Genomic DNA, 27,083 nt, shown 5'->3' with positions numbered 1-27,083 from the left:
AAAATTATTTAAATACATTAATAGCAAGAGATTAAAGAAGGAGAGTATAGGCCCTTTAAAAGACAAGTTGGGAGTCTTAAGCAAAAATGATAATGACATAGCGGACACACTAAATCAGTTATTTCAACAGTATTTACTAGAGAGGACCCAATTCAGGGACTAACACATAATCTCAATAATGAGAATATCCCACTGATAGGTACTTATTTATGCGAGGAAGTAGTCTGTGACCGATTAAAACATTTAAAGATTAATAAGTCACCAGGTCCCGATGGTATTCACCCAAGGGTTCTAATGGAGCTTCACTCTGAACTTGCAAAACCGCTATTTTTGATCTTTAAGGACTCAGTAATATCAGGTATGGTTCCCAAAGACTGGCGTATAGCGGAAGTAGTGCCTATATTCAAAAAGGGAAGTAAAGCTGAACCAGGTAATTATAGACCAGTTAGTTTTACATCTATAGTGGGGAAAGTATTGGAAGGTATTCTAAGAGATAGTATTCAGAAGTTCCTTGAAGTCAATAAGGTCATTAAAAGGAATCAACATGGGTTTATGAAGGACAGATCCTGTCAAACCAATTTACTTGGCTTTTATGAAACAGTAAGCGCAAACCTAGATCAGGGTAAAGAGGTGGATGTAATCTTTTTAGATTTTGCCAAAGCATTCGACACTGTACCACACATGAGACTTAACTACAAGCTACAAGAATCAGGGCTAGGAAGCACAATATGCACTTGGGTCAAAAACTGGTTAGATAATAGGGAGCAGCGCATTGTGGTTAATGGATCTTTTTCAACTTGGACTGAAGTGCTAAGTGGTGTGCTGCAAGGCTCAGTATTAGGACCGCTATTGTTCAATATTTTCATTAACGACCTAACAGAAGGTCTAGAGAGCATGGTGTCAATTTTTGCAGATGATACCAAATTGTGTAAAGTTATAAATGCGGAGGGGGATGCTGAGTCGCTTCAGAATGACTTAGTTAAATTAAAAGCTTGGGCAGCGAAATGGAGAATGCGCTTCAATACAGACAAGTGTAAGGTAATGCACTGTAGTAACAAGAACAAAAATAAAACCTACCTACTAAATGGGGTAAAATTAGGGGATTCTGTACTGGTAAAGGACTAAGGTGTCCTCATAGATAGCAAACTAAGCAGTGGTACCCAAAGTAGGACTGCAGCAAAGAAGGCTAATAAGATATTAGCATGCATAAAACGGGGAATTGATGCTAGCGACGAGAGTATTATACTCCCGTTATTTAAATCACTTGTGAGGCCACACCTTGAATACTGTGTACAATTCTGGGCACCTTACTACAAAAAGGATATCCTGGAGCTAGAAAAGGTTCAAAGGCGGGCGACCAAACTAATTAAGGGTATGGAGACGCTGGAATACGAGGAAAGGCTTGCAAGACTAGGCATGTTTACACTGGAAAAGAGGAGATTAAGAGGGGACATGATCAACATTTACAAATATATAAGGGGACATTATATAGATCTTGCGCAGGACCTGTTTTTGGTTAGATCAACACAGAGAACTCGTGGACACTCGCTCAGGTTAGAGGAGAGGAGATTCCGCACAATACGGCGTAAAGGCTTTTTTACGGTAAGGACGATATGTGTTTGGAATTCCCTGCCTGAGGGAGTTGTAATGGCGGACTCAGTCAACACCTTTAAGAATGGGTTAGATAAATTCCTAATGGATAAGGATATCCAGGGTTACGGGGCATAGTCACGCACTATGGTTATTATAAAAAAGAGGGGTAAAACATAATGGCAGTCATCAACTTCAGCCAAAATTTTCTACAAAATAATCATGCATAGGAGACCACAAATAGGTTGAACTCGATGGTCAATTGTCTTTTTTCAATCTTAGATACTATGTAACTATGTAATGTGACTGTATGAATAAGGAGGAATATAGATTCATATGTCAGGAGAGTAGAGGTAGACTTTGGTGTCATCAGCATACAGGTGGTACTACAGGACAAATGATTAAATAAATTCACTAAGAGAGAGAGAGAGAGATCTTCAAAAAAAAGCACAGGGCTAAGAACAGAGCCCTGTGAAACCCCAACACAGTGGAGAGGAGTATGTGCCACAGGCAGAAACACTGTAATTCCAAAAGTATGCTATCCAGAAAGGAACACGAATAGCAAGAGTGAACGATACAGCAGAAGAGGATGATCAAAAGCAACATAGAGGTCTAAGAAGATGAACAGGGCCATAACTAGGTGTGAGTGAGCTGTGCCACTGTCAAGTTCTCAGAGACTAAGTGGCAGCACCGCCACACCCCATGGCACCATCATCTGGCTTTCACGGTGCCTGGAATGGCATTCTGCAGCCCAGAGAGCCGCCATTGGATGCCCCGGGCAACCAGTGATTGTTAGATTATGCTGAGGGCTGTCTCAGTGGAATGCTTAGGGTGGAAGCCCATTTGGAGATACATGTGTCCTTATGCACTGATCAATATGATGTGTGACATCTGGACATCTATGTGCTAAGGAGCCTGAATCTGTACATGAAGTGCAACAATGCAGTGGCTGCGGCTTTTTCTCACGCCAACTTCCTTTGTGCTTAGTCCGAGACTCTGCACGTGTTTAAAACTAATTCCTGTGCAGTTAAAGTCGCAGCCCACTATATATAATACACAGGGAGTGGTGTTTCATTGCATCGGTGATCCAAATAAGACACAAAGGGTTCTATTTACTAAGCCTTGGATGGAGATAAACTCAACGGAGATAAAGTCCCAGACAATCAGCTCCTAACTGCCATGTCACAGGCTGAGTTTGGAAAATGTCAGTTAAGAGCTGATTGGCTGGTCCTTTTTCTCCATCCATTTTATCTCCGTCCAAGTCTAAGTAAATAGACCCCAAAGTTTCAAGAAAAAGATGGTGTGCTAAACCTCTTGGATGTCTCTGTAGCGATGGGCATCTTGCACAGTATGGCGTGTAGATACTAAGGGGTCTATTTACTAAGTATTGGCAAGAGATAAAGTGGACAGAGAACAAGCACCAGCCAATCAGCAGTCTGTGATATGACAGTTGAGAGCTGATTGGCTGGTACTTTATCTCCATCCACTTTATCTCTCTCCAAGGCTTAGTAAATAGACCCCTAGGTGTCTAAGGACATATCTGTACTAGCGAAGGGAGTGAGAAGAGAAAAAGCAAGACAGGCAATTATACAAAATGTAATAAAGTAGATTGGAGGCAAAGGGGATGACAGAAATAGGGCAGTATTTGGTAAGGGAGGCTTGCAGGATTTGTAAGATAAGTGTGTACGTGTGTAAAGGTCAGCGGAAACGTGCCAGTGGGGAGGGATAGACTGAAGAGAGGTGGGCATACAATGGGGGATGTGAGGAGAAATACTGTAGGGGGGAATAGGAAAGAGGGTAGAAGTTTTTTATTAAAATGAATGCAGATGCTTCATCTTGGGTAACTGGAAAGAATGTTCTAAGGCTGTTATGGGAGTTATGGGAAAATATTTACCTGATAATGTTTACCTGATTCATTGACAAATCTGACTTTTTCTTATATGTTTAATTCAAGCATCCCCCAATTATGATTTTAGAATGAATTGTTTGTGGAAAAACATAGAGAATGTCAGAGACCATTCATTTGTAAAGAACACAACTATGTATATGATCCCATTATTCTCTTAAATAAGACGTACACTGTTTTCCTTGTAATTTATTTTCCCTAGTTAGGTGATTTGCAAATAACTGCATTCAGATAACCAGGACATCAGTTACACAATATAATCAGCAATATTTCTTGTCTTTATCCTGTGTTTGTTCTCAGTCTGCTATCTGCTTGAGTTTGCGATCTTAGCAGCAGTTGACTATCACTCCTTGCACCTCTGACTGCTAGATGCTGTCCTCTTTGTCTTCAGTTGGTTTTATTGCTGCTGGTGATTTCAGCAGTTTCCAGGGCTCATTAGCAGTTTGCTGCTTCTAATGAGGTGTGTGACAGTTTAAAGGCAATTTATCTAAAGAACAGTGGAAGTGCTTTGAAACGGTGATTTATAAAAGGTAGTGGTCTAGATGGTTATATGACTGGAATGTGGAATTGTTTTGCATTTTTACACCACAAGACTTTTTTTTTCTTTTTACTGCAAATAGTTACTGGATGCATTGTATTCTGGAGATAGCAATGGAGAACTCTCTAATCTTATACTGAAATAAATTGTATGTTTGTATATCTTTTTCTGATTGATTCTCAACCACAGAGGTAATACAATTTACTTAATTGACCCAAAAATAAGGGCTAAAGTAAAGAATAGAAAGATTAAACATTACATTTCCACCCAATCTAATAAAAACAGCAAAACTAATACATTTGTTTCCAATCAATAAACTAAAATGTTGGTGTGATGTATCAAAAAACTCAAATATCAAAATAAATATAATGTGCATGTGCAATAGTCAGCCCAAATAGCTTGCTGTTATACAACATTCCCCGGTTTATCTTCCCACTTCTCTATTCACAAAGATTGCTAGATATATTACTGCTTTGTTTGGGCTGGTAAGGGTAGTTCTCTCGAGCTGTCTCATGGACCATATATATCGAGAGGGGGCCTTGTGCTCCTTTATATATATGATCTATGTTTTATAGGGTTCTGCAGCTCTGACATGAGCTGTCTGCACAGTTGGATGGGGCATCCTTGCGGTAGTGGAATCACCTCTATGTCCCTTGATACGCACTCTTCCCTCTATGAAGCACATTTCTTGTACCTATTTATCATTAAGGTCTGCTGTGGTGGGTCTAGGTGGATTACAGCAGGCACTGAGGTCCAAATGGGAGACAGACCTAGGTTCTCTCTCAGATAAGGACTGGAGCTTTGCTCTTGGTTCTAACGCTGCCGTGGAGTATGCCAGATTTCAGCAGATACCGTGTATGTTCTTCATAGGGTATACTGGACTCTATTGGGTCTTGGAGGCATAGCTTCCACCTCCTGTCCTAAGTGTGGGATGCCTGCTGTTGACTATTGGCATCTGCTCTGGTCTTGTCCCTTGACCATTGATTTTTGGTCTCAGGTCCTGGACTGTGTGGCTGCTTCTGGGAATACGAGTAGAATGTGCTTGTCTGACCTGAAAACCTGTCCATTTGGTCTGGGCCTTGCAGTTATATTAAACCATTATGGACAAACTTATGTCATCATCCTTTTTACATAAGCTAAAGCATGTATTGCTAGACAGTGTATAGCTATAAGGGCCCCTTCCCCTCCTTCCGGGATAGGTCTGGTTAACTGCACCATTCTCTTCCTTCCTGGATAGTTCTGGTTAACTCCACCATTCTCCGTTAATGATCCATGTATACGAAACGTCTCCTCTGCCTATCCTTGCTTCTTTGAATACTTTCTAGTTACAGTTTTGTGTTCATTGCTAATTATTCATTTCAGGAATGTTGTTCACTTATGTCTGTATTTTAGTCTCATTGTAAACGTTGATTAGGCTTACAATACTATCCCTTTAAACAGGACACACATGGATTCCACAGGTTCTGTGGCTGATTAATACCAGGTGAAATTCAGGCTTGAAGTCATCCAACCACAGAACTTGTGTCATTCATGAGTGTCCCAGTTTAAAAGGATAGTATGGTAAGCCTAACTTTAACTGTTTTTACCATGTTGCGTATTGTCTTCCCAATTTTTTGTTTTTCTGTATTGGGTCTCTTTGTAGCTCATTAAAAAATCATATTAAAAACACTTGATTAAATGTCCATGTGCAAAAGAATTTAACCAATCACACAGCTCCATGAACTCTCAGCCTAATGAAATGCCTTTGTAGCCATGCAGTGAGCATCGAAATGTAGAGAAACTATGGGGGTGATTCAGACCTGATCACTGGGCTGCTAACTTTGCTGTGTAAATTCGACGTGCAGGTGTGCGATCCCATGTGTACGCCGAGCTGCAAAAATCCACTGTGTGTAGTCTCTGCGCAGCCCAGAACATACTAATACAGTGCGATGAGAACAGGCTGATCGGAGCCGGAGCTGACATCACACACCCTCCCTTAAAACGCTTGGGCACACCTGCGTTTTTCCGGACACTCCCAATAAACGTTCAGTTACCACCCACAAATTACCTCGTCCTGTCAATCACCTTGCGAATGCCCGTGCTATCAGATTTTTCGCACCATCCCGTCGCTGACCGGCGATGTCCTTTGTTGTTGTCCGATGCGCGTGTGCATTGTGGTGCATATGCATATGCATTTATTACCTGATTGCCCGCTGTGCGAAAACGCACAGCAGCGATCGGGAATTAATCAGGACCTATGTCCTGCCCAACACTATAAGTTCATAGGAAAGCAGCAAATTAGATGGATTTAGAGCACCTCAAACATTCTCCCAAATTAATGTATATTATTTTATTTAGATATAAATTTCAAAGTCATTACTGCCCAAAATTAGCCTTGCTCATTAACTGTTCATCTACACTGAGGGACCTTTTTATAAGGAAGCATTGATAACAATGTTTTCCTGTTGCAGCAATAAAAAAAAAACCTGTTGTCTCAATTTAAACACCTAGAAAAACCTAATTAAAAACCATTGGCCAATGAAAGGAACAAATTCTATAAATAAATAAATAAAGCTTTAAATTTTTGTTGTATGTGGGAATAAACATGAATTCAATTTTTATTTAAGAAAGGCTATTAATTATCTTTCCTTGACACAGCTCAGTTTGCTCAAATCACATATTTCTGTTTAATGCACGTTTCATTTATCCAGTCACTGACTTAAATCAACGTCCATGTTAGCACTATACCATACATAGGTTTTTCACCAATTTATTTTACTCATGTAAATATTGTACTTCCATTATCATACAGTTGTTTTTGCTCTCTGTGCAATTATTACAGTACCAGCCTTTCAGCGAGCTTATCATTTCCCAGAAAAGGTAGATGTTGTAAAAATTGTTAATTTTGAAATGAGTTATGCGTTCATGGTGAATGTTTAGCAATGGGTGCTTTTGCTGGCTATAGGGATTCGTTCTATGGGGGGTAATTCAGAGATGATCGCAGCAGCAAATTTGTTAGCAGTTGGGCAAAACCATGTGCACTGCAGGGGGGGCAGATATAACATTTGTAGAGAGAGTTAGATTTGGGTAGGTATTTTGTTTCTGTGCAGGGTAAATACTGGCTGCTTTATTTTTACACTGCAATTTAGATTGCAGTTTGAACACACCACACCCAAATCTAACGCTCTCTGCAAATGTTATATCTGCCCCCCCCCCCCCCCCCCTGCAGTGCACATGGTTTTGCCCAACTGCTAACAAATATGCTGCTGTGATCAACTCTGAATTAGGCCCTATATTGCTACATTGGTATGCGTTTAGCATCCTGGCTCTGGAGAGCGGTGACGGATCACCAACATCTGACAGCCTGAAGGTGAGTATTGGGGTATGGGGTAGGGCCCGAGGGAGGTGGGGGTTAGGGTTAGGCACTAGGGGGAGGGTTAGCCCTAGCTGCCACCACCCCGAGGGTCAAAATTAGGGTAGGGGACAGAGGGGGTAGAATTACTTACCCCCTCCGATGTCGGGACCTTCAATGGCAGAATGCCGCTCTCGGTCATGTGACTGCTGGCATCCCGACCACCGGGATACAGTATGTATTCCGTCACATTACCCAGGATGGCAAAAAAGAATATATAGGCAATATAGGTTTTTCAAGGTCGACCCTGAAAAAGCTGCTAACCCAGAGCAGTGAAACACATTGTTGTACCTATCTATACCTACCCTGTGGAATTTTAAGCTGCACCTGAACGGCCTGGATCAGCTTCTAAACTGATACATAGGGGTAAATTTACTAAGATGGGAGTTCTATTTAAGATGGGATGTTGCCCAGATCAACCAATCAGATTTCAGGTATTATTTTCTAGAAGGTACTAGATAAATGAGAAGTATAATCTGATTGGTTGCTATGGGCAACATCCCATCTTAAATAGAACTCCCATCTTATTAAATTTACCCGAGAGGATCCAATATACTGTGGTCTTCGCTATTAGTATTGCTTGAGCGTTGGAATACTGATGTGGACGGATACCGCAAACATCTGAGGACTGCATTGAAAGCATCTGGTTGCATACACCTGGGAAGCCATTCCTCTAGCAGTGACTATATACTATCCACTCCAAGTAACGAGACCTACACTATTGTCTGAAGTAAATCACGATAAAGCTCCACAGGAATCAGAAGCATTCATAGGAACAGGCCCCTATCAGGAATTTTAAAGGACTTTACGTATATATAAACACCATATGGGTGAGGGACTGCTCTAATCATTGTTATAAAGGGAGGCAATCAATTTGCCGACTGTCAGGATCCCGGCGGTCAGGATGCCGACGCCAGAATCCCGATAGCCGTCAATGCCGACAGCCGGAATACCTGCTCGCAGGGGCTATTCCCACTCGTGGGTGTCCACGACACCCATAAAGTGGGAATAGATCCAATTGGCGAGCGCAGCAAGCTTGTAATGGGACTCCTAGCACTCGCCCAACCTCCGGCATTCTGGTGGGCGGGATGCCACTATCGGGATACTGACAGCCAGCATCCCGTCCTCCGGGAATACATATGTATTCCGTTATAAACAATATATTTTTACCATATTTTATTAACAATATGTGAGTGATAACTGTTTGTTATTTTAATTATTAATAAAATCATTTTATTCATCCCAGTATATATTGTTGTAAACATATTATCTATCTTATAAGGCAGTGCAACTTCATATTGTTGTTCACTAGTAATGCTTTTAGCAGGATTGATGAATGGAAAATTTCACTTGATAAAATTAGTAACAAGATCAAAGCTTCTGTTCTCTGACGCACTGGTATGAACAAGTGCATTAAAAGTAATTATTTTGTATGAAATAGAGTCTTCAAGAATTACAAATAAACTGCGTAGGAACAAGCCCTAAGTGTCTACTTTTACATAACATAACACTGCAAACAATAGGGCAGATGTATTAAGCCTGGAGAAGGCATAAAGAAGTGATAAAGCGGTGCAAGGTGATAACGCACCAGCCAATTGGCTCATAACCGCAAATTTACATATTGGAGCTGATTGGCTGGTGCATTGTCACCTTGCACTTATCACAGCTTTATCACTTCTTTATGCCTTCTCCAGGCTTAATACATCTGCCCCAATACATTTTATGGACCCCCAGGCTGTCTAGTTATGGTGGGAAGCAAGCAGCTGCCATCACAGATGTGATGTGTATCAGTGTGGTCTGCAGAGTGACACTGCTAATTGTGATATTTCTTAACATTTCATGGTGGGAAAGAGTTAATGAAAGATAATAGATCTGAATTCAGCAAGGGTTTATCAAGCAGGTTAGTCAGTTTACCTGAAACACATGATTAACCAAGGCATTCAAGTGTTGAGAACTGATGCCACACATATACCGGACTCTGAGATGCCATCAAGTTTCCACTTACCAGAATTCTGTGTCTGTATTTCCATGCCGTCTCTACTGCTCTGCCTGTCTTTCCTATGCTTCCGTGCTCTCATTGATGTGTAAAAACGAGAGTGCCTACGGATAGGGATGTAACGGGGCTGCTCGCAGCCCTCCATGTGTTCTTCATCTCCGTCCCCTTCCTCTGGGACTTGGTTCTGTCTCACTCCAAAGACCTGTGTTGAGGTCCGCGTGCCAAGTGCCATTACGCTTTCTGGTTCTCTAACGAAACGCCTCATCTCTCCACCTCACCTCAAGATGCTAGAAACTGGTGATCTGTCTTCATTTCATATTATATCGTCACTGTGGATGTAAAGCAAAAGTACAATTTTTTTTAATAAAAGGACATATACAAGTCTTTAGCATTTTAAAAACCCCACAAGCTGGATATAAGTAGTATAATAAAATAAAAGAAAGACAAGCACTGTTCACAATTTGTCATGTGCCTATATGACACCATTGGGTCGTGACCGGTCACGTTAGCTAGTCATCATCTGCTGCTCTAGAACAGCCCTGCAGCCTGTACAGCAGACACAACATCTAACCAGCCAGACATATTATCTGTGCAAACTGCTTGAAGAAACTCTAAAGTCTATTGATTAATTGCCTACAGTTTCTGCTTCATCTATGAGCTGAGTTATGATAGAACTATTATGTCCAGGGCCGTCTTTTCATATGGGCTCAATGGGCTCTTGTCCAAGGGCCCCAGGAGTATAAGGGCCCTATGCTGATAGCTGAGGATCTCCTCTTTCCAGGGGTACCAGATTTTTGAAAATCGGCCATAGGGAATCGGAGATATCCGGCTTGAAAGCAGTGGTCCCCATTCAAGCCTGTTAATTGCGCTTTCCAGCCAGATATCTTAAGTTCTGTCTTAAAGTTTTTCTGAGTATATAATCCTAAAGCCGTGACTCTCCCATTTTGGTGGACACTGGCAGCTTGTCTCTACTATGCCAAGAACCAAAGATATCAGCCTTCAAGCAGCTGGTCCCTGCTCCAGCTCCACATGCCTAATATGCCGTTTTAGATTTTCGTTGGTGAATTGCTCTGGCTCCTGACCTCTGATCCCCAAGTCACTAGAACCTTCTGAAAGGTGGGACTCTCTAGTTTTTTTTATCACATTAAAGCTAAGAAAAATATTTTCAGGAACTTGAGATATCTGCAAGCTGCCCTCCCACTGGAAAATTATAAATATTAAGCCCACTCCACTATCCATCCCTCCATCCCCAAAATATTAAACACCCCCTACCACCCTGGAAGTCATGTACCAGGGCTTCTTCATTCAGCCCAATACCCCCTCTACAGTTTAGCCCCATCTGTGAAGTAAAAGAGTAATTAGCAGAAATTACTGCTCCAGAAATACTGCTGAGCGGAAGATAGAACATCCCTACTGCCCGCGGGACATCAAAGCTGCCGCTGATAGCACCCCCTCACCCCTACCGCTGGAGGATAGGTAGGGGGCCCAGTGCATTGCTGTGCCCAGGGGCCTACACTGCTGTTAAGACGGACCTGATTATGTCTATGTGAAAATGCAGATTTACCCAAATGAAAGTTTGTTTCATTACTCTGAAGCTTGTCACTGTGCCCACTAAACTATCACAGGCTGCATTATAGCTTATTCTTCTATACACTTTATATAGTTGGAGGATAGCTCTATATTTCATTTGAAATACTGCAAAACAACATAGGGCTGGATGTTGCAGTAGTGGCTGTGACTTTTGCCGCCACAGCACATTTATACTAATGCTACACCCAGTAGGCTGTCTACTGAGACATCCAGCAGTTACGGCTCTAACCTGCTGTGGTGTGCAAATAGATACACCATCAAATGTACATTGGCCACACCATCGGACATTAGATGGTTGCTCAGAGTGTCCACCGATACATGCCTGTGGACAGTGTCGGACTGGGGCATGAAGGGCCTACCGGGGGAATGCAGTGGTAGGGGCCCATGCATAGGGGTGTGGCCAGCCACCACATTGCTAACCATTAGCGACTGCATGGGCTGGGGCCCTTGATATATATATACAGTCAATATTGCTAGTGCATGCATGATAATGTAGCAAATTAATAACAGCAATGCATGATAGAAAATACACCATAGTCCTGTGCATTATAATGGAACATATGCATAATGTATAATTCAAGTGCACAGTCTGGAACCTCTTCCCTAGGGGGGGTTGGGGGCAGTAGGGCCCACCGGGGGTTTCCCCTATACCCCTATGGGCCAGTCTGACCCTGCCTGCGGAACTGCATTTTCCTGGCACCGGCACACCTCCAACATGCCCGCAGACAGAAGCCACCTACCCCCCCCCCCCCCCCAACTCAGGAACAACTATTGGAGTTGCATTGATCAGAATGCAAATCAGATCTCTGCAAACATTGGGACGCCTCCACAGTGCATCTTGGACGCATGCGCAGATTTAAACCGTCTGGCGCTCTGAATTCTTTGAGCTTTAAATCCTTACACAAAGCATTACAGCTAGCTGGGCATCATGATCTGGACCACAGTTATAATTAAGGGTATCAGAATTTGAGAATGTGCACTTTCCCTACATGACGCTTATGTTACCATTATTCTATTACAACAGTAAAAAGTAATGACGTAAGGGAATAGGAGAAATTTCAGTGATGTAAGCTTAGGTGAGGAGTGATGAACTGTGTAGGGATGTATATTATAAAGGTCTGGCTAGTGCATGAGACACAGCTTCTGGTACCAAACGTTATGTGAGTATGTAACTCCATTCTTGATCATGGGGGTAATTCCAAGTTGATCGCAGCAGGACATTTTTTAGCAATTGGGCAAAACCATGTGCACTGCAGGGGGGGGGGGTGGGGGGCAGATATAACATTTGCAGAGAGCATTAGATTTGGGTGGGTTATTTTGTTTCTGTGCAGGGTAAATACTGGCTGCTTTATTTTTACACTGCAATTTAGATTGCAGATTGAACACACCCCACCCAAATCTAACTCTCTCTGCACATGTTATATCTGCCTCCCCTGCAGTGCACATGGTTTTGCCCAATTGCTAACAAAGTTCCTGCTGCGATCAACTCAGAATTACCCCCCATGGGAGACATAATTCAGGAACAGGGAAAGTGCCATAATTCACATCATTAAGTTCTGAACCAGTTTCTAAGGACACCAGTTGCTCATACAAAAGAAAAAATACACGTTTAATCAGTCATAAAAAATATACAGTATACGCAGCTACAAGTTTCCACAGTTTGACATGGCACCAATGGTTAACCTATTGTTCAAGTTTGATAGCTTTACAGTAGATTGTTGCTAAACAGGTGAGGATTTCTCAGAAGAACGTAGCATGTCCGAATGCTGTTACTATGCAAACTAAGTAACAGCAAAGTATCCCGTTATGTAAAATTGACTTAAACAAGAGTTCTTCATTGTTCTAGGGATGCTTCCTTACTTTATTGCTCAAAGCCATACAAGCCTGCCTACAATTTTTACAATACTAGTAGTATTTTTAATAATAGTACTCTTCTTTATAACACCTGCTTAAAACCAAACTGAAAACTGGCATAATAGCAAGGACAGTGTTATAAAGAGATTTCTATAAATGGAATTAATATATTTAATTGCACTTTTCACAGAGACTATATATAAAGGCCTGATGATGAATATAATATGCACATAACATCTTCAAATTTGTTCTGTGCATGCCCACAATAGCAGCACACATATGCTAGGTTTCACGTATCAACACTTAAACACAGAAACATAGAATTTGATGGCAAATAAGAACCACTAATTTGCCCCTTTTTTAACTTTTTGGTAACCTCAACCCTATTTGATCCTTAATTATTTGTAAGGATATCCTTATGTCTATTACAATCATGTTTAAATTACTCTACTGAAAGCCTCAACCACGTCTGATGGGAGGCTATTCCATCTAGCCACTACCCTTTCTGTGAAGTAATTTTTCCTTAAATTTCATCCGGAACCTAAACGGTATCCGGTCTTTAGGTCGACAAGACTTAGGTCGACAGTGTCTAGGTCAACCACTATTGTGGTGCACTAATTGGGATTCCTGGTCACTGTACGGAGAAAATGACACCAAAAAAAGTGAAAAAACTCATGTCAACATTATGTTATGTCGACCTAGTACATGTCGACCTAGACTCCCTGTCAACCTACTTACTGTCTACCAATATTGGTCGACCTATACACTGTCGACCTAACTCTTCTCGACCCTCCATACCACACCCACTTAAATTCCTCTAGTCTCAGCGCATGTCCTTGTGTTCTAATACTTCTCTTCCTTTGAAGAATGTCTTCCTCCTGTACCTTAGTAAAACCCTTGGTATATTTGAAAGTTTCTATCATGTCCTCCTTTTCCTTCTCTGCTCCAAACTATACATGTTAAGTACTTTTAGTGTTTCCGGGTAAAATTTGTAATGTAGACCAAACACCATTTTAGCTGCCCTTCTTTGTATGCTCTCTAATAGATTTATATCCTTCTGGAGATATGGCCTCCAGAACCGAACACATTATTCCAGATAATACTTATTATTTTGTTTTTCCTGCTACTGATTCATCTCCCTATGCAACCAAGCATCTGACTTGCCTTTCTTATTGCTTTGCTGCATTGGTTGCCTTTAAGTCACTTGAAATAGTGACATCTAAATCCCTTTCCTCCTCAGTAGTTTCAATTTTAGGGGGTCATTCCAACCCGATCGTACGCAGCACTTTTTCACAGCTGTGCGATTGGGTCGGAACTGCGCATGCACTGCGGCCACAATGCGCAGGCGCGTCATTGCCCAGCGACGGCCGTCGCCGGGCAACGATGCTTCCAGCGAAGAAAGTGGTCGCAGCGGCGACCGTAAGAAGATTGACAGTTGGAAGGTGGATCCGGGCGTCAACTGACCATTTTCGGGGAGTGGATTTCCGAACGCAGGCATGTCGAGGCGTTTGGTGGGCGGATGTCTGACGTCAATTTCGGGACCTGAGACGCTGAAGTGATCACACCAGGTAAGTAAGTCCAGACCTACTCCTTTTGTGCACAAAACTTTTTTTTGCATAGCATGGCTGCACAAGCGATCGCAGCCTTGCTATGCAAAAATCCACTCCCACATAGGCGGCGTCTATCAAAAAGTTGCTGCGTGCGATCAGGTCAGAATGAGGGCCATAGTACCCTTGATACTATATTTAGCCTTTAGGTTTTTGAGACTCAAGTACATGACTCTGCATTTATTCGCATTAAACAGTAGATGCCACATTTTTGGCCATTCCTCAAGTCTACCTAGATCCTCAATCATTTGTTTTACCTCTCCTGGGCCAAAATTTACTAAAAAATTGTGTTTGTCCCGATTTGTGTTTTTTTTTCTAAGTCCCAACACGGGAATTCACTAAGCACAAATCTCGGCAGTGTTTGGACTATTCATAATGGTTTGAATGACAAAGTTCAGAAATACGAATGAATAGACCATCGGTCAAACGCGGCTGTTATTTCCTACAACACGGGTATTCACTATTCATTCGTATTTTGGTGTTAGTCTCTGAGTGCTCAAGTGTGGGTGTATTTTTTTGCGAATCGTTAAAAAAAGCAGCAAAAAAATAGACCTGCTTTTTCCAGTCGAGTTTGGATAACCATGCACGGATCAGTGAGATCTGTGCATGGTTATCTATGGGAAAGGGTCTGTTTAATGTAAAAACTGGGGAAAAATTTTGCGTGGGGTCCCCCCTCCTAAGCATAACCAGCCTCGGGCTCTTTGAGCCGGTCCTGGTTGCAAAAATATGGGGGAAAAATTGACAGGGGTTCCCCCATATTTTAACAACCAGCACCGGGCTCTGCGCCTGGTCCCAAAAATACGGGGGACAAAAAGCGTAGGGGTCCCCCATATTTTTGGAACCAGCACCGGGCTCCACTAGTCAGAGAGATAATGCCACAGCCGGGGGACACTTTTATATAGGTCCCTGCGGCCCTGGCATTAAATCACTAACTAGTCACCCCTGGCAGGGGTACCCTGGAGGAGTGGGAACCCCTTAAATCAAGGGGTCCCCCCCTCCAGCCACCCAAGGGCCAGGGGTGAAGCCCGAGGCTGTCCCCCCCATCCAAGGGCTGCGGATGGGGGGCTGATAGCCTTGTGAAAAAAATAGAATATTGTTTTTTGTAGCAGTACTACAAGTCCCAGCAAGCCTCCCCCGCAAGCTGGTACTTGGAGAACCACAAGTACCAGCATGCGGTGGAAAAACGGGCCCGCTGGTACCTGTAGTACTACTACAAAAAAATACCCAAATAAAAACAAAACTCACACACCTTGAAAGCGCAACTTTATTACATACATGCACACCTACATTCACACATACTTACCTATGTTCACACGAGGGTCGGTCCACTTCTCCAAGTAGAATCCATGGGTTACCTGAAAATAAAATTATACTCACAAAAATCCAGTGTAGATCGGTCCTCTTCTGAGCTTGTAATCCACGTACTTGGCAAAAAAACAAACCGAAAAACCCGAACCACGCACTGAGAAGGGTCCCATGTTTACACATGGGACCCCTTTCCCCGACTGCCAGGACCCCTCCTGACTCCTGTCACAGAGAGTCCCTTCAGCCAATCAGGGAGTGCCACGTCGTGGTGTGTGAGTTCTGTTTTTATTTGGGTATTTTTTTTGTGGTAGTACTACAGGTACCAGCGGGCCCGTTTTTCCACCGCATGCTGGTACTTGTGGTTCTCCAAGTACCAGCTTGCGGGGGAGGCTTGCTGGGACTTGTAGTACTGCTACAAAAAACAATATTCTATTTTTTTCACAAGGCTATCAGCCCCCCATCCGCAGCCCTTGGATGGGGGGGACCCTATGCTTTTTGTCCCCCGTATTTTTGGCACCAGGACCAGGCGCAGAGCCCGGTGCTGGTTGTTAAAATATGGGGGAGCCCCTGTCAATTTCCCCCCCATATTTTTGCAACCAGGACCGGCTCAAAGAGCCCGAGGCTGGTTGTGCTTAGGAGTGGGGGACCCCACGCAATTTTTTTCTTGATTTTTAACACTTAATTTTTTTAAAAAAAGGTGCACAATGAAGCCCTGCACGGATCTCACAGATCCGGCCGGGATTCCTTGTGTTTTGTCAGGCAGTGTTTTACTAATCACTCCCGTAAAACACTACCTGACATTACGAATCACATCGACATCGGAAAAAACGAATGTGGAAAACTCGGTCGCTTAGTGAATGGCCGTATCAGGATTCAAAAAGTTGCAGTAAAATGCACCCGATACCATTCGAGTTCAAACACCCTTAAAAACGGCTAAAACACGAATATTAGTAAATTTTGGCCCTGGTGTGTCTACCCTGTTGCATATATTTGTATTTTTGCAAAAAGACATACTTTCCCTTCAATACCGTTTGCAGTGTCACCAATGATGATACTAAAGAGCACTGGTCCATTTGCAGATCACTGGGGTACTCCACTGGTAACATTTCCCTCCTTACAATGCACTCAATTTACTACTACTCTGTGGGCCTAATTCAGACATGATCGTAGATGTGCTAAATTTAGCACATCTACGATCAGTCTTCAGACATGTGGGGGGACGCCCAGCACAGGGCTTGTCTGTCCCACATGGCAGGCCCAACCCCCCCCCCGCACAAGTACAAAAGCATCGCACAGCGGCAATGCTTTTGTACCGGAAGAGTAGCTCCCAGCCAGCGCAGCTCCTGCGTGCTGGCAGGGAGCTACTTGCCGCTGCCCGGGTCACAGCGGCTGCGTGTGACGTCATGCAGCCACCACGGTCTGCCCCCCCAATGGTCCGGGCACGCCTGAATTGCCCAGACCATGCCCCCTAATTGGCGGCCGACTGCTGCCAGCCCACCCACTCCCGCCCAGCGACCGCCTCTGCCTGTCAATTAGGCTGTCTGGCATGCGTCGGCTGTCTGGCATGCGCCGGCGCATTGCTGCGCTGGCACATGTGCAGTTCAGACCTGTGCGCAGCAGTGATCAGGTCTGAATTAGCCCCTGTATTCTACCCAGGTTCTGATCCATACCATTATTTTATAATCCAATCCCACGCTTTCACGTTTATTTAGCAGTCTGTGATGTGGGACCGTGTCAAATGGCTTACTAAAGTCTAGATATGCTACGTCTACGCCCCCCTACCCGATCTATTATCAAAAAAGTCAATAGGATTTGTTTGGCATGATCTCCCCCCAGTAATAATGCCTCTGTGCCTGCTTGTGCCTGTAGAGGCGGGGCAGGGGAGGGTAGTTGTGGTCTAATGTAGGCCAAGTACAGTAGTTGTGAATAGGTGCTGGCCCACACGGGGGGGAGCGGACATGTCTGACAGTCTCTGCTGTGGGTGCCTGTGGGCTGTGCAAATACACGTGACTGATAGTGAAGATGTCGCTAGAACTATGTAACTTCTTCTGTCTGGATGATTACGAATTTGACACTTTGTAATTTACAGGTGCTCTCTTCACTGGTATGTATAGATTATAGGATTGTGGGAAGGTATTTTAGTTATATTGTTTGCTGATTTGTGCAGATTTTATGTAACATGAAATATTATAACTGCTGCATTATTTCTAGCTTAGAAGCAAATCTATTTTGTGCTAAAAAATAAAATAAAACCCAAGTGTTACCAAAATGTTTCTTGCACTTACTACTTTTCTTTGTGCATATGGCATAAACCTGGTGCGTATGCTACATGGGCAGACCAGGGCGCATATTGCGATACATGTAACTGAGCATATGCGTGTAAATAATAAATATGCTACCATTATGTCCAACGTGCAACAATTTCAGCATCAGGCCCTAAATGTATTAATATCTATAGGGAACTAAACATGAGACAAATCCAGTATGTACTCATAAACTTCCTTTTTTTCCCTTACTTCTAAAATAGATGTCTCTTGTCAGGGGGTGCATCATTAGATAACAAAGACTGCCTTGCATGAATGCACAATTGTCACTTCTGGATTCCCAACTGCCTGCTTGGTTATAGCTCGTCAGTAAATGTGTGCGTTGCAGCCGGTAGGAGTGACATGTTATGTCATACATTTCTAATTTTCACCACAGGCTGCTAACAGTGCCCTTTCTCGGGTATATTGATAACATAATCAACTCAACAGATTTACCCTGACTGGAATTTCACAGTATGATTTCTCTATTTCTCAATAGAGGGAGCGTGTGGCTACTTTTGTAATGGACTGCCACTATATAAAGATTAAGGGGTCTGTTTGCCTTGTAATATATTGTGAGCAAGAGGTAGCCTTCCAACTGTGCCCACCCACCATGTGATATGTCATGCCTGACTTTGGAGACTTATTTATACTGTACGGTTACAATTTATTTCATTTGGTAGCAAACTATGATGAACATCATTAGCATTTAAATAGCACCAGCACACAGTGTTTTATAATTGGGAAGACTCAGCATAATAGATAATCTGTATTAACCAACACATAGATAAGAAGGCGCTGCTCACAAGCTAACACTGCTAACAAGAACTTTTTATCTGAAGTTAAACGCCACAGATTGAGATAGGAAGTGCTCGGTAAGGCGACATGATCCGGGTGCGGGAAATTAGATCTACACTAAAAAGGTCTACAGTCAATAAGTCGACCACTAATGGTAGACATGCATTAGGTCGACAGGGTCAAAAGGTTTTTTGTGAGGTTGTCATTTTTCTGCCACAAACAAGCTCCATTAGTGTACTGCATCCTCTTGCTGTGCTCCATTCACTCGCCATGCTTCGGCCAGGCTTAAGACATTGGCCCTCATTCCGAGTTGATCGCTGGCTAGCTACTTTTTGCAGCGGTGCAAACGCATAGTCGCCGCCCACGGGAGAGTGTATTTTTCGCTTTGCAAGTGTGCGTTGAAAGAAGCATTGCACAGCAACGATGCTGTTTGTACCTGTATGACGCACGTGCGCATTGCGGTGCATACACATGCGCAGTTTTGCCATTTTTTATCTGACCGCTGCACTGCGAAAAACGTCAGCGAGCGATCAACTCGGAATGACCCCCCATAGACCACTTTGTCTTGTAGTGCTGAGGAGCGTACAGGACAAAGTGGGTGCAGTAATGAATGTGGTTGAAAGGAAGTTCACCTTAATCTATTTAATCTGCCCAATGTTGACAGTGCTTACATCTAGAATTATGAAGGTGCCAAATGCATGAAACAAGATGAACTAGTTTTCTTTGTGCCCGTTGCTTCAGAAAATAGAAAATGTGTCTAATATGGAGCAATGAGATAGATTTTCTATTGTTGCATTAAGTGATCATCAACATTTACTCAGAAGCGTCACCAGGGAGGCTAATGGTGGGTACACTAGGCGATGTATCGCTAGTGTGTTGGGGGTGTATATAAACGATATCCCTCACAGACATATCGCGTCCGCCGCCTGCCCATACACTTATTGTGGTGGCTGATATCACAACTGGACAGTCAAATTGAAATGCCCACCAGGCTGTGATGTGAGGCGGACACATTGAGGGGCCGATCGGTAAGTGTACAGTATATGCTTGAATTGACCACTCTGTCAGAGCTATGGTGGGCCCTGCCAAGTTACAGAGACTTTCTGGTAGAGTACGCAAGTATCTAGTCTTGTTAGATGCGTATTAAAAACACACACACTGTACACTTTTCAACTTTACTGTATATGGACATCCAGCTCTGTATTATGCTGTTTATCATTCTCTTGCTGCCAGTCAACAGATACACATACTACTTACACGTGGGGTAATTCAGAACTGATCGCAGCAGCAAATTTGTTAGCAGTTGGGCAAAACCATGTGCACTGCAGGGGGGGCAGATATAACATTTGCAGAGAGAGTTAGATTTGGGTGGGTTATTTTGTTTCTGTGCAGGGTAAATACTGGCTGCTTTATTTTTACACTGCAATTTAGATTTCAGTTTGAACACACCACACCCAAACCTAACTCTCTCTGCACATGTTATATCTGCCCTTCCCTGCAGTGCACATGGGCCCTCATTCCGAGTTGTTCGCTCGCAAGCTGCTTTTAGCAGCAGTGCAAACGCTAGGCCGCCGCGCTCTGGGAGTGTATCTTAGCTTAGCAGAAGTGCGAACGAAAGGATCGCAGTGCTGCTATAAAAAAGATTGTGCAGTTTCAGAGTAGCTCGAGACCTACTCCTAGCTTGCAATCACTTAGTTCCTGTTTTGACGTCATGAACACGCCCTGCGTTCGGCCAGCCACTCCTGCGTTTCCCCAGCCACTCCTGCGTTTTTATCTGGCACGCCTGCGTTTTTTCACACACTCCCCGAAAACGGTCAGTTACCACCCAGAAACACCCACTTCCTGTCAATCACTCTGTGGTCAGCAGTGCGACTGAAAAGCGTCGCTAGAGCATGTGTAAAACTACATCGGCTTTTGTGAAAGTACGACGCGCGTGCGCAGTGCGCCCCATACGCATGAGCAGAATTGCCGTTTTTTTGCCTGATTGCTGCGCTGCGAACAAAGGTAGCTAGCGATCAACTCGGAATGAGGGCCATGGTTTTGCCCATCTGCTAACAGATTTGCTGCTACGATCAAGTCTGAGTTAGGCACATAGGGGGTCATTCTGACCCGATCGCACGCTGCAGTTTTTCGCAGCATAGCGATCGGGTCAGAACTGCGCATGCATGATTGACAGGCAGAGGCGATCGATGGGCGGGAGGGGGCGAAACGGCGGCATTTGGCCGCCGTTTCGTGGGCGTGGTCCGGCCAATGCAGGCGTGGCCAGACCGTGCGGGGAGTGGCCCGCAGCGGCTGCGTGACGTCACACACCGCCACTGCGGGCCAGGGAGCGAAGAGTAGCTCCCGGCCAGCACGCTAAAGCTGCGCTGGTCGGGAGATACTCTTGAAGTACAAAGGCATCGCCGCTGTGCAATGTCTTTGCACTTCTGTGGGGGGGCGGCAGCACTGCCTTGTGCTGGGCGTCCCCCCGCATGTCTGAGTTCATGATCGTAGCTGTGCTAAATTTAGCACAGTTACGATCAACTAGGAATGACCCCCATAGGTGGTCATTCCGTGTTGATCGCTCGCTAGCAGTTTTTAGCAGCCGTGCAAACGCTATGCCGCCTCCCACTGGGAGTGTATTTTAGCTTAGCAGAAGTGCGAACGAAAGGATCGCAGAGCGGCTACAAAAATTTTTTGTGCAGTTTCAGAGTAGCTTCAGACCTACTCAGCACTTGCGATCACTTCAGACTGTTCAGTTTCTGTTTTGACGTCACAAACACGCCCTGCGTTCGCCCAGCCACGCCTGTGTTTTTGCTGGCATGCCTGCGTTTTTCCGAACACTCCCTGAAAACGGTCAGTTGACACCCAGAAACGCCCACTTGATGTCAATCACTCTGCGGCCAGCAGTGCGACTGAAAAGCTTTGCTAGAGCCTGTGTGAAACTACATAATTTGTTGTAATAGTGCGTTGCGCGTGCGCATTGCGCCACATACACATGCCCAGAAGTGCCAATTTTTTGCCTCATCGCTGCACAGTGAACGAATGCACCTAGCGATCAACTCGGAATGACCACCATAGTTTGTTGTTTTGTGTTGACCAAGGAAGTGGCGCATTTTTGGCAATTTAACCCAAACAATAATTTAAACTACAGAACAACAATTTATTTTGCCTTTTAAATTATTGCCACTTTATGTGCTCAGTCTGCAATTTGTAACATGGATGGCCAAGACGTTTCATGGCTTTCGCTTAATATTTACTTTTTAATATGCTGGTATATTTAAAATGTATTTGAATTGTAATCTATAAGTCATGCTTGCATTATATTGTTACATCCAATTACCAAAACTACAACATACTTTATATACCTTTAATGGCTGTAATTTGGAAATAGTGACCTTATTTTATAATCTGCAAATTATTCTAGAGCAACCACATAGTACACAGGGTACAGTAAAACGTGTTGGCGCAGTTATGTTTGTGCAGTTTTGTGCATAATTTGTGGATCTGAAACCAAGAACATCATGCACAGTAAATTCTAAAAGCAACAAGGAAAGAATTTAATGCTCAGTATTCCGACTGGCATGCTTCAAATACTTTGCCGTAACCCTCTTCCTGTCTGAAAACTTCTGCAGACTGTGCTGAATAACATGTTTTATAAGATTTATAACAAACATAGCCCACCCTGTGTAACTCGTGAACATCATTCTACTAATTGCGCTTTAGCCAATTTCTGGGCTCAGACAATATTCGTTAAACAATCAATCTATGCACTTGGACCTACAGTATGACATCACCGTGGCACTGCAGTAAATTTAATTTTAATCTTTTTTTTTTTATAAAAGAACCATCTACAAAGATCTCCCCACTTCCCTATATATACAATTGCATGAATATTGGCACAGCGGATCTCTGGATTAAAGAGTACATATCAAATGTTTATGTACAAGCAGAAATGTTTATGTACATGCAAACCTCATATAGTGGCATGTTTATTAAAGAAAATTTGTGAGTTTTTCTTTTTTTTTTAGGGGTACCTGCAAATAATAAGGATCACCAAGATTTAACAAGGGACCGTAGCAGATATCTCCAATATGTGCTGTGGCCCCTCCACTACCAACCGCAAAGCAGCTCCAATAAATTTGTAGTGGGCTGCTATGCTGTCATATTTAGCAAGCTGGCCACTGTAGAGGATATTGCTAAACATTTTTACATTGTGTATTTAGGTAAAAAAGACTTATCACATTTGCATTCAAATTGGGCCCATGGTATCGAGTCAGTCTGGACTAAAACATTAAGGACATAGGATTATCAGGTTTTAAACCATATCATTATAATTTCTTGTTGGAGCCACTCTTTGCAAAGTGTAAAAGTAAACTGATCACTTTACTGTTTGCTTCGAGGGGCAAACCACAATATCATGCATGAGCAGTCATAAAACCACTCATGTGCCAAAGGCCATTGCTGAGGAAGCATCCTATGGATTCCTGTCCTGGTAAATTGTGTGATCTGTAGTGCATAGGCTACAATGGCTAACAATGGTTAATGCCATGTAAAGATGCTGATAGTGAATTGTTACAAGCTCCGGAATGATACATTTCACAAATAGCAGCCCCCTTAGGGGCTCTTTGTGTGATCAAATGGGTGGTTTCAGAGGCTATCCGGCAAATTTCTGCTGACCTACTGAAGCTTGCTCTAGTGTTCAGGCCGTGGCTGTTGTCATAGTAACCAAAGTAAGCAGGGGGGCCTGTACAAAATGTTGCTATGGGCTCAATAAACATTTTGTTATCCCCCTATGGCCATGATTCCCTTTAATGGAAGGCCTTTAACAGAGCTGTTATTGTGGAGGTAAATGAACTGTGTGGAACATGGTGGTATTTTAGAAAAAAAACAATTAGAGCAGGAGCATAGCAGAATTATCAATCCATAGCAGCAAGCATACCTTATATGTTAAATCAAAATAATTACTTAGGGGGACATTTACTAAGCAGCGATAAAAGCAGAGAATTGAGCCAGTGGAGAAGTTGCCCAAGGCAACCAATCAGCACTGAAGTAACATCTATAATTTGCATACTATAAAATTATACAGAGCTGCTGATTGGTTGATGGGGCAACTTCTCCACTGGCTCACTTCTCCGCTCTTATCACTGCTTAGTAAATGTCCCTCCCTTAATTTCCTATAGAGCTGATCAGTGGTGTGGAGAGTATGGTAGGGTGGGTACTAATTTCCTTGTCCCTGTGCTTGTCTGCAGTACCCAGCAGAGGTCTAGGCCAGCCGTGGAGGAGATAGAGTGTTCGCCTCTCCAGCTCATACCACTGCAAAGCATATTATTTTGACTACATTTTTTTAAAGAGAGGGCATGGCCACTACCCTGTGTTTGTCAAGCCCCCCATACAGCACCCAGGCCCACATTTTATTGTGACTACATGCCCACATTGTACTTTAAGTGCGTCTGCAAGCCCCTATCTGTGCCTACAGGTCCCTGTACCAGGGTCCTGGACATGATGAGTTACAAGTCACATTTGCAGCTGAAAACAGAAGAGTAGTGTGAAAAGCCTCACATACACACAAAATAAAAAAGGGGTAAATTGCAGCAGAATAAGCCGCAAGGGTGTGTACACATTAGGACAACTGCCAGTTGGAAGGTCAGAACGATTTCCCTATGTCCCACAACATGCCAGATTGTCAGTACACACCAGCCTTTATGTAATGAACCATGAAACAAATCTTATTCTGTCCTTCATTTTACTTCATCAGGTCGCAAGCAGGGACGCCCAGAAGATATTGCATGCAGTCAGCAGGATTGTGCAATAGTGCATACACACTGCGCGATGTAGACGATTTGTTGTGCCAACATCGTGCAAGTGTGTACCCACCCGAATTCTGAATAAGGCCCTGTATATTTACTGTGTTGCTCACGGCAAACTAGTGTTCTATGCTATCAGCAATTTCAAGCTGTGAAAAGGATGGTTACAGTGTCATTCATCGGTATTGTTGGAGAGGAAAGCTGTTGTGTGTAAGAAAATGTTCAGGCAACTTTCACACACACTTATACTCTATATAAGGACACACACACAATCTCTCTCTCTTTTGTATATAACTGCAAATCCGGCAGTCAGGCGTGTATCAGTATATATATATATATATATAATGTCCCAGATGTCCGGCACTCCTGGTGGGGTCTGGTGTAACTTGCTGCGGTGCCAACCGTGAGCTTGCACGCTCCGTACATGTAGTGTGGGTATCGGCGTCACTCAGCAGACTTGTATGGTAGTTTAAAAGATGCCTTTATTTACACCTACGTTTCGGGCATACACCCGTCGTCAGGGCAGGACTCACAAACATTAAACAAGCACAGTACAAAATATATACACCCAAGACAACACTGAATTAAAACATAAGTGTGCTCACCTGCTTCAGCAGTGTCCGGCTCCACCAGGTCCACGCGTCTATGAAAGCCGTCGCGGAGCTCTGACGTCACCCCACCCTGCCGAGCAGGTCAGCCCCTGGTTACACAGTTGCTACAACAACTCTTCACATTAAAAACGGATCTCAGTACTAAGCATGAATACATCCTGCTGCCACATACTGCTGCATACTGACCATGTCTTAAGTCACATAATGCAAATACTACATAACTCATACAGTGCTATGCAATACTGATATTATTAAAGAATTAGATTTATATATATTTGCAGCATTTTGGAAACTATATATGGAGTGGATTATAGATAACATTGGAGCCCCAATGTTTCGTTTAAGCCCCTAGGGGCTATGGTGTCCAATATGAAAATCCACTTGCTCTCACGTTGTAAAAGCATTTTAGCCCTATCTCCTCCACGCCTTGGTGCCGGTACATGATCTATTATGATGGATCTCAATGAAGCTACACTATGTTTCAGCTTCAAGCAGTGTCGTGCGACCGGTTGGTCACTACGGCCTGATTCTAACGCTTGCCTAATGGACATCCTATGCATGGCCATCCGTTCACGGAACTGGCGCTGGGTTTTCCCCACATAGGATAGTCCACAAGGACATGTCAACATGTAAACTATATATGTTGTAGTACATGTGACAGGAAATTTAATCTGACATTTTTTGCCAGTGTGTGGGTGATTGAATGTGCTATTAGCTGTCAATGAGCTGCACGTTGTGCAGCCCAGACACCTGTAACATCCTGGCTTACGTGTCAAAAAGTGAGCTGGGCGCTCGTTATCCATGCCTGTGATATCCAACTTGACTAATTTATCTTTCAGGTTTTTATTGCGCATGTAACTAGGCATTAAACGAGTGTTTTTAAATCTAGGGAGGTCCTTATCTGAATTGATCATAGGCCACCACTGCTTGGCTTTCCTGGTCAAATCATTACTATATGTGGTGTACCTGTTAACCCATGGAATAACAGTGTTGGGCAAATCTTTTTTAACTTTCGGGGTCAATAAGGCTTCCCGTGACAATCCCATCACTTTTTGTTTGTGCTTAGCTAATTCCCTCTTGTCATAACCCCGTTCGTGGAATCTTTGTATCATCTGATCCAAAGCCGGCTCCACTTGTAACGGGTCTGATGTTATGCGCTTTGCTCTCAATAATTGGGAATAAGGTAAGCTTTTACGTAAAGGTAGGGGGTGGACACTTTCATTACGTAACAAGTTGTTTCTATCAGTGCTTTTTCTGTATAAGCTAGTCTGAATCTGCTGGTTACTTAACTGTATATTCACATCTAGATACTGTATACTGTCCTTACTGATGTTAAATGTGAGTTTAGCCGGACTGGAAGAGGCATTATGGGATTCTAATAGATGTATTATTTCTGCTTCCGTGCCTATCCAAATAATCAACAGGTCATCAATGAACCTTCGATATAGCAGAACTTTCGGGTTGATTATGCCTTCTATATTGAACAGATGTTTCTCTACCATATACATAAAGGCATTAGCGTACGATGGGGCCACTGAGGACCCCATCGCACACCCAGAGCTTTGCAAGTAATACTGACCATTGTGGAGGAAATAATTTCTGGTAAGAATTAACGTCAACAGTTGCAGCACAAAATTAACATCTGGCCCCTGATACCTAGGGTTATCAACAATCAATTCCCTGACTGCCTGTACACCTGCATCATGCGGTATGCAGGTGTACAGGCTCGTCACATCCACACTACACAGTAATGACTGTTCTGGGACACTCTGTAAATCACGTAGGGATGTTAACAACATATTCGTATC

General features: G+C 43.3%; 1 protein-coding gene across 3 annotated transcripts in view; it reads right to left on the bottom strand.

Annotated features, from left to right (window-relative positions):
* NGEF (neuronal guanine nucleotide exchange factor) overlaps positions 1 to 27,083 on the bottom strand; it is a 216,452-nt gene that overhangs the window by 170,812 nt on the left and 18,557 nt on the right. For all 3 annotated transcript variants that reach the window (XM_063915726.1, XM_063915727.1, XM_063915728.1), the window contains exon 2: positions 9,431 to 9,750. In XM_063915726.1, coding sequence (XP_063771796.1) covers positions 9,431 to 9,686 — 256 coding nt within the window. In that variant the 5' untranslated portion in view covers positions 9,687 to 9,750. The remainder of the gene's footprint in view (positions 1 to 9,430; positions 9,751 to 27,083) is intronic.

Source organism: Pseudophryne corroboree, chromosome 4 (assembly GCF_028390025.1).
Source record: "Pseudophryne corroboree isolate aPseCor3 chromosome 4, aPseCor3.hap2, whole genome shotgun sequence".
Lineage (NCBI taxonomy): Eukaryota > Metazoa > Chordata > Amphibia > Anura > Myobatrachidae > Pseudophryne > Pseudophryne corroboree.
This window is presented reverse-complemented; position numbering and strand designations above follow the sequence as displayed.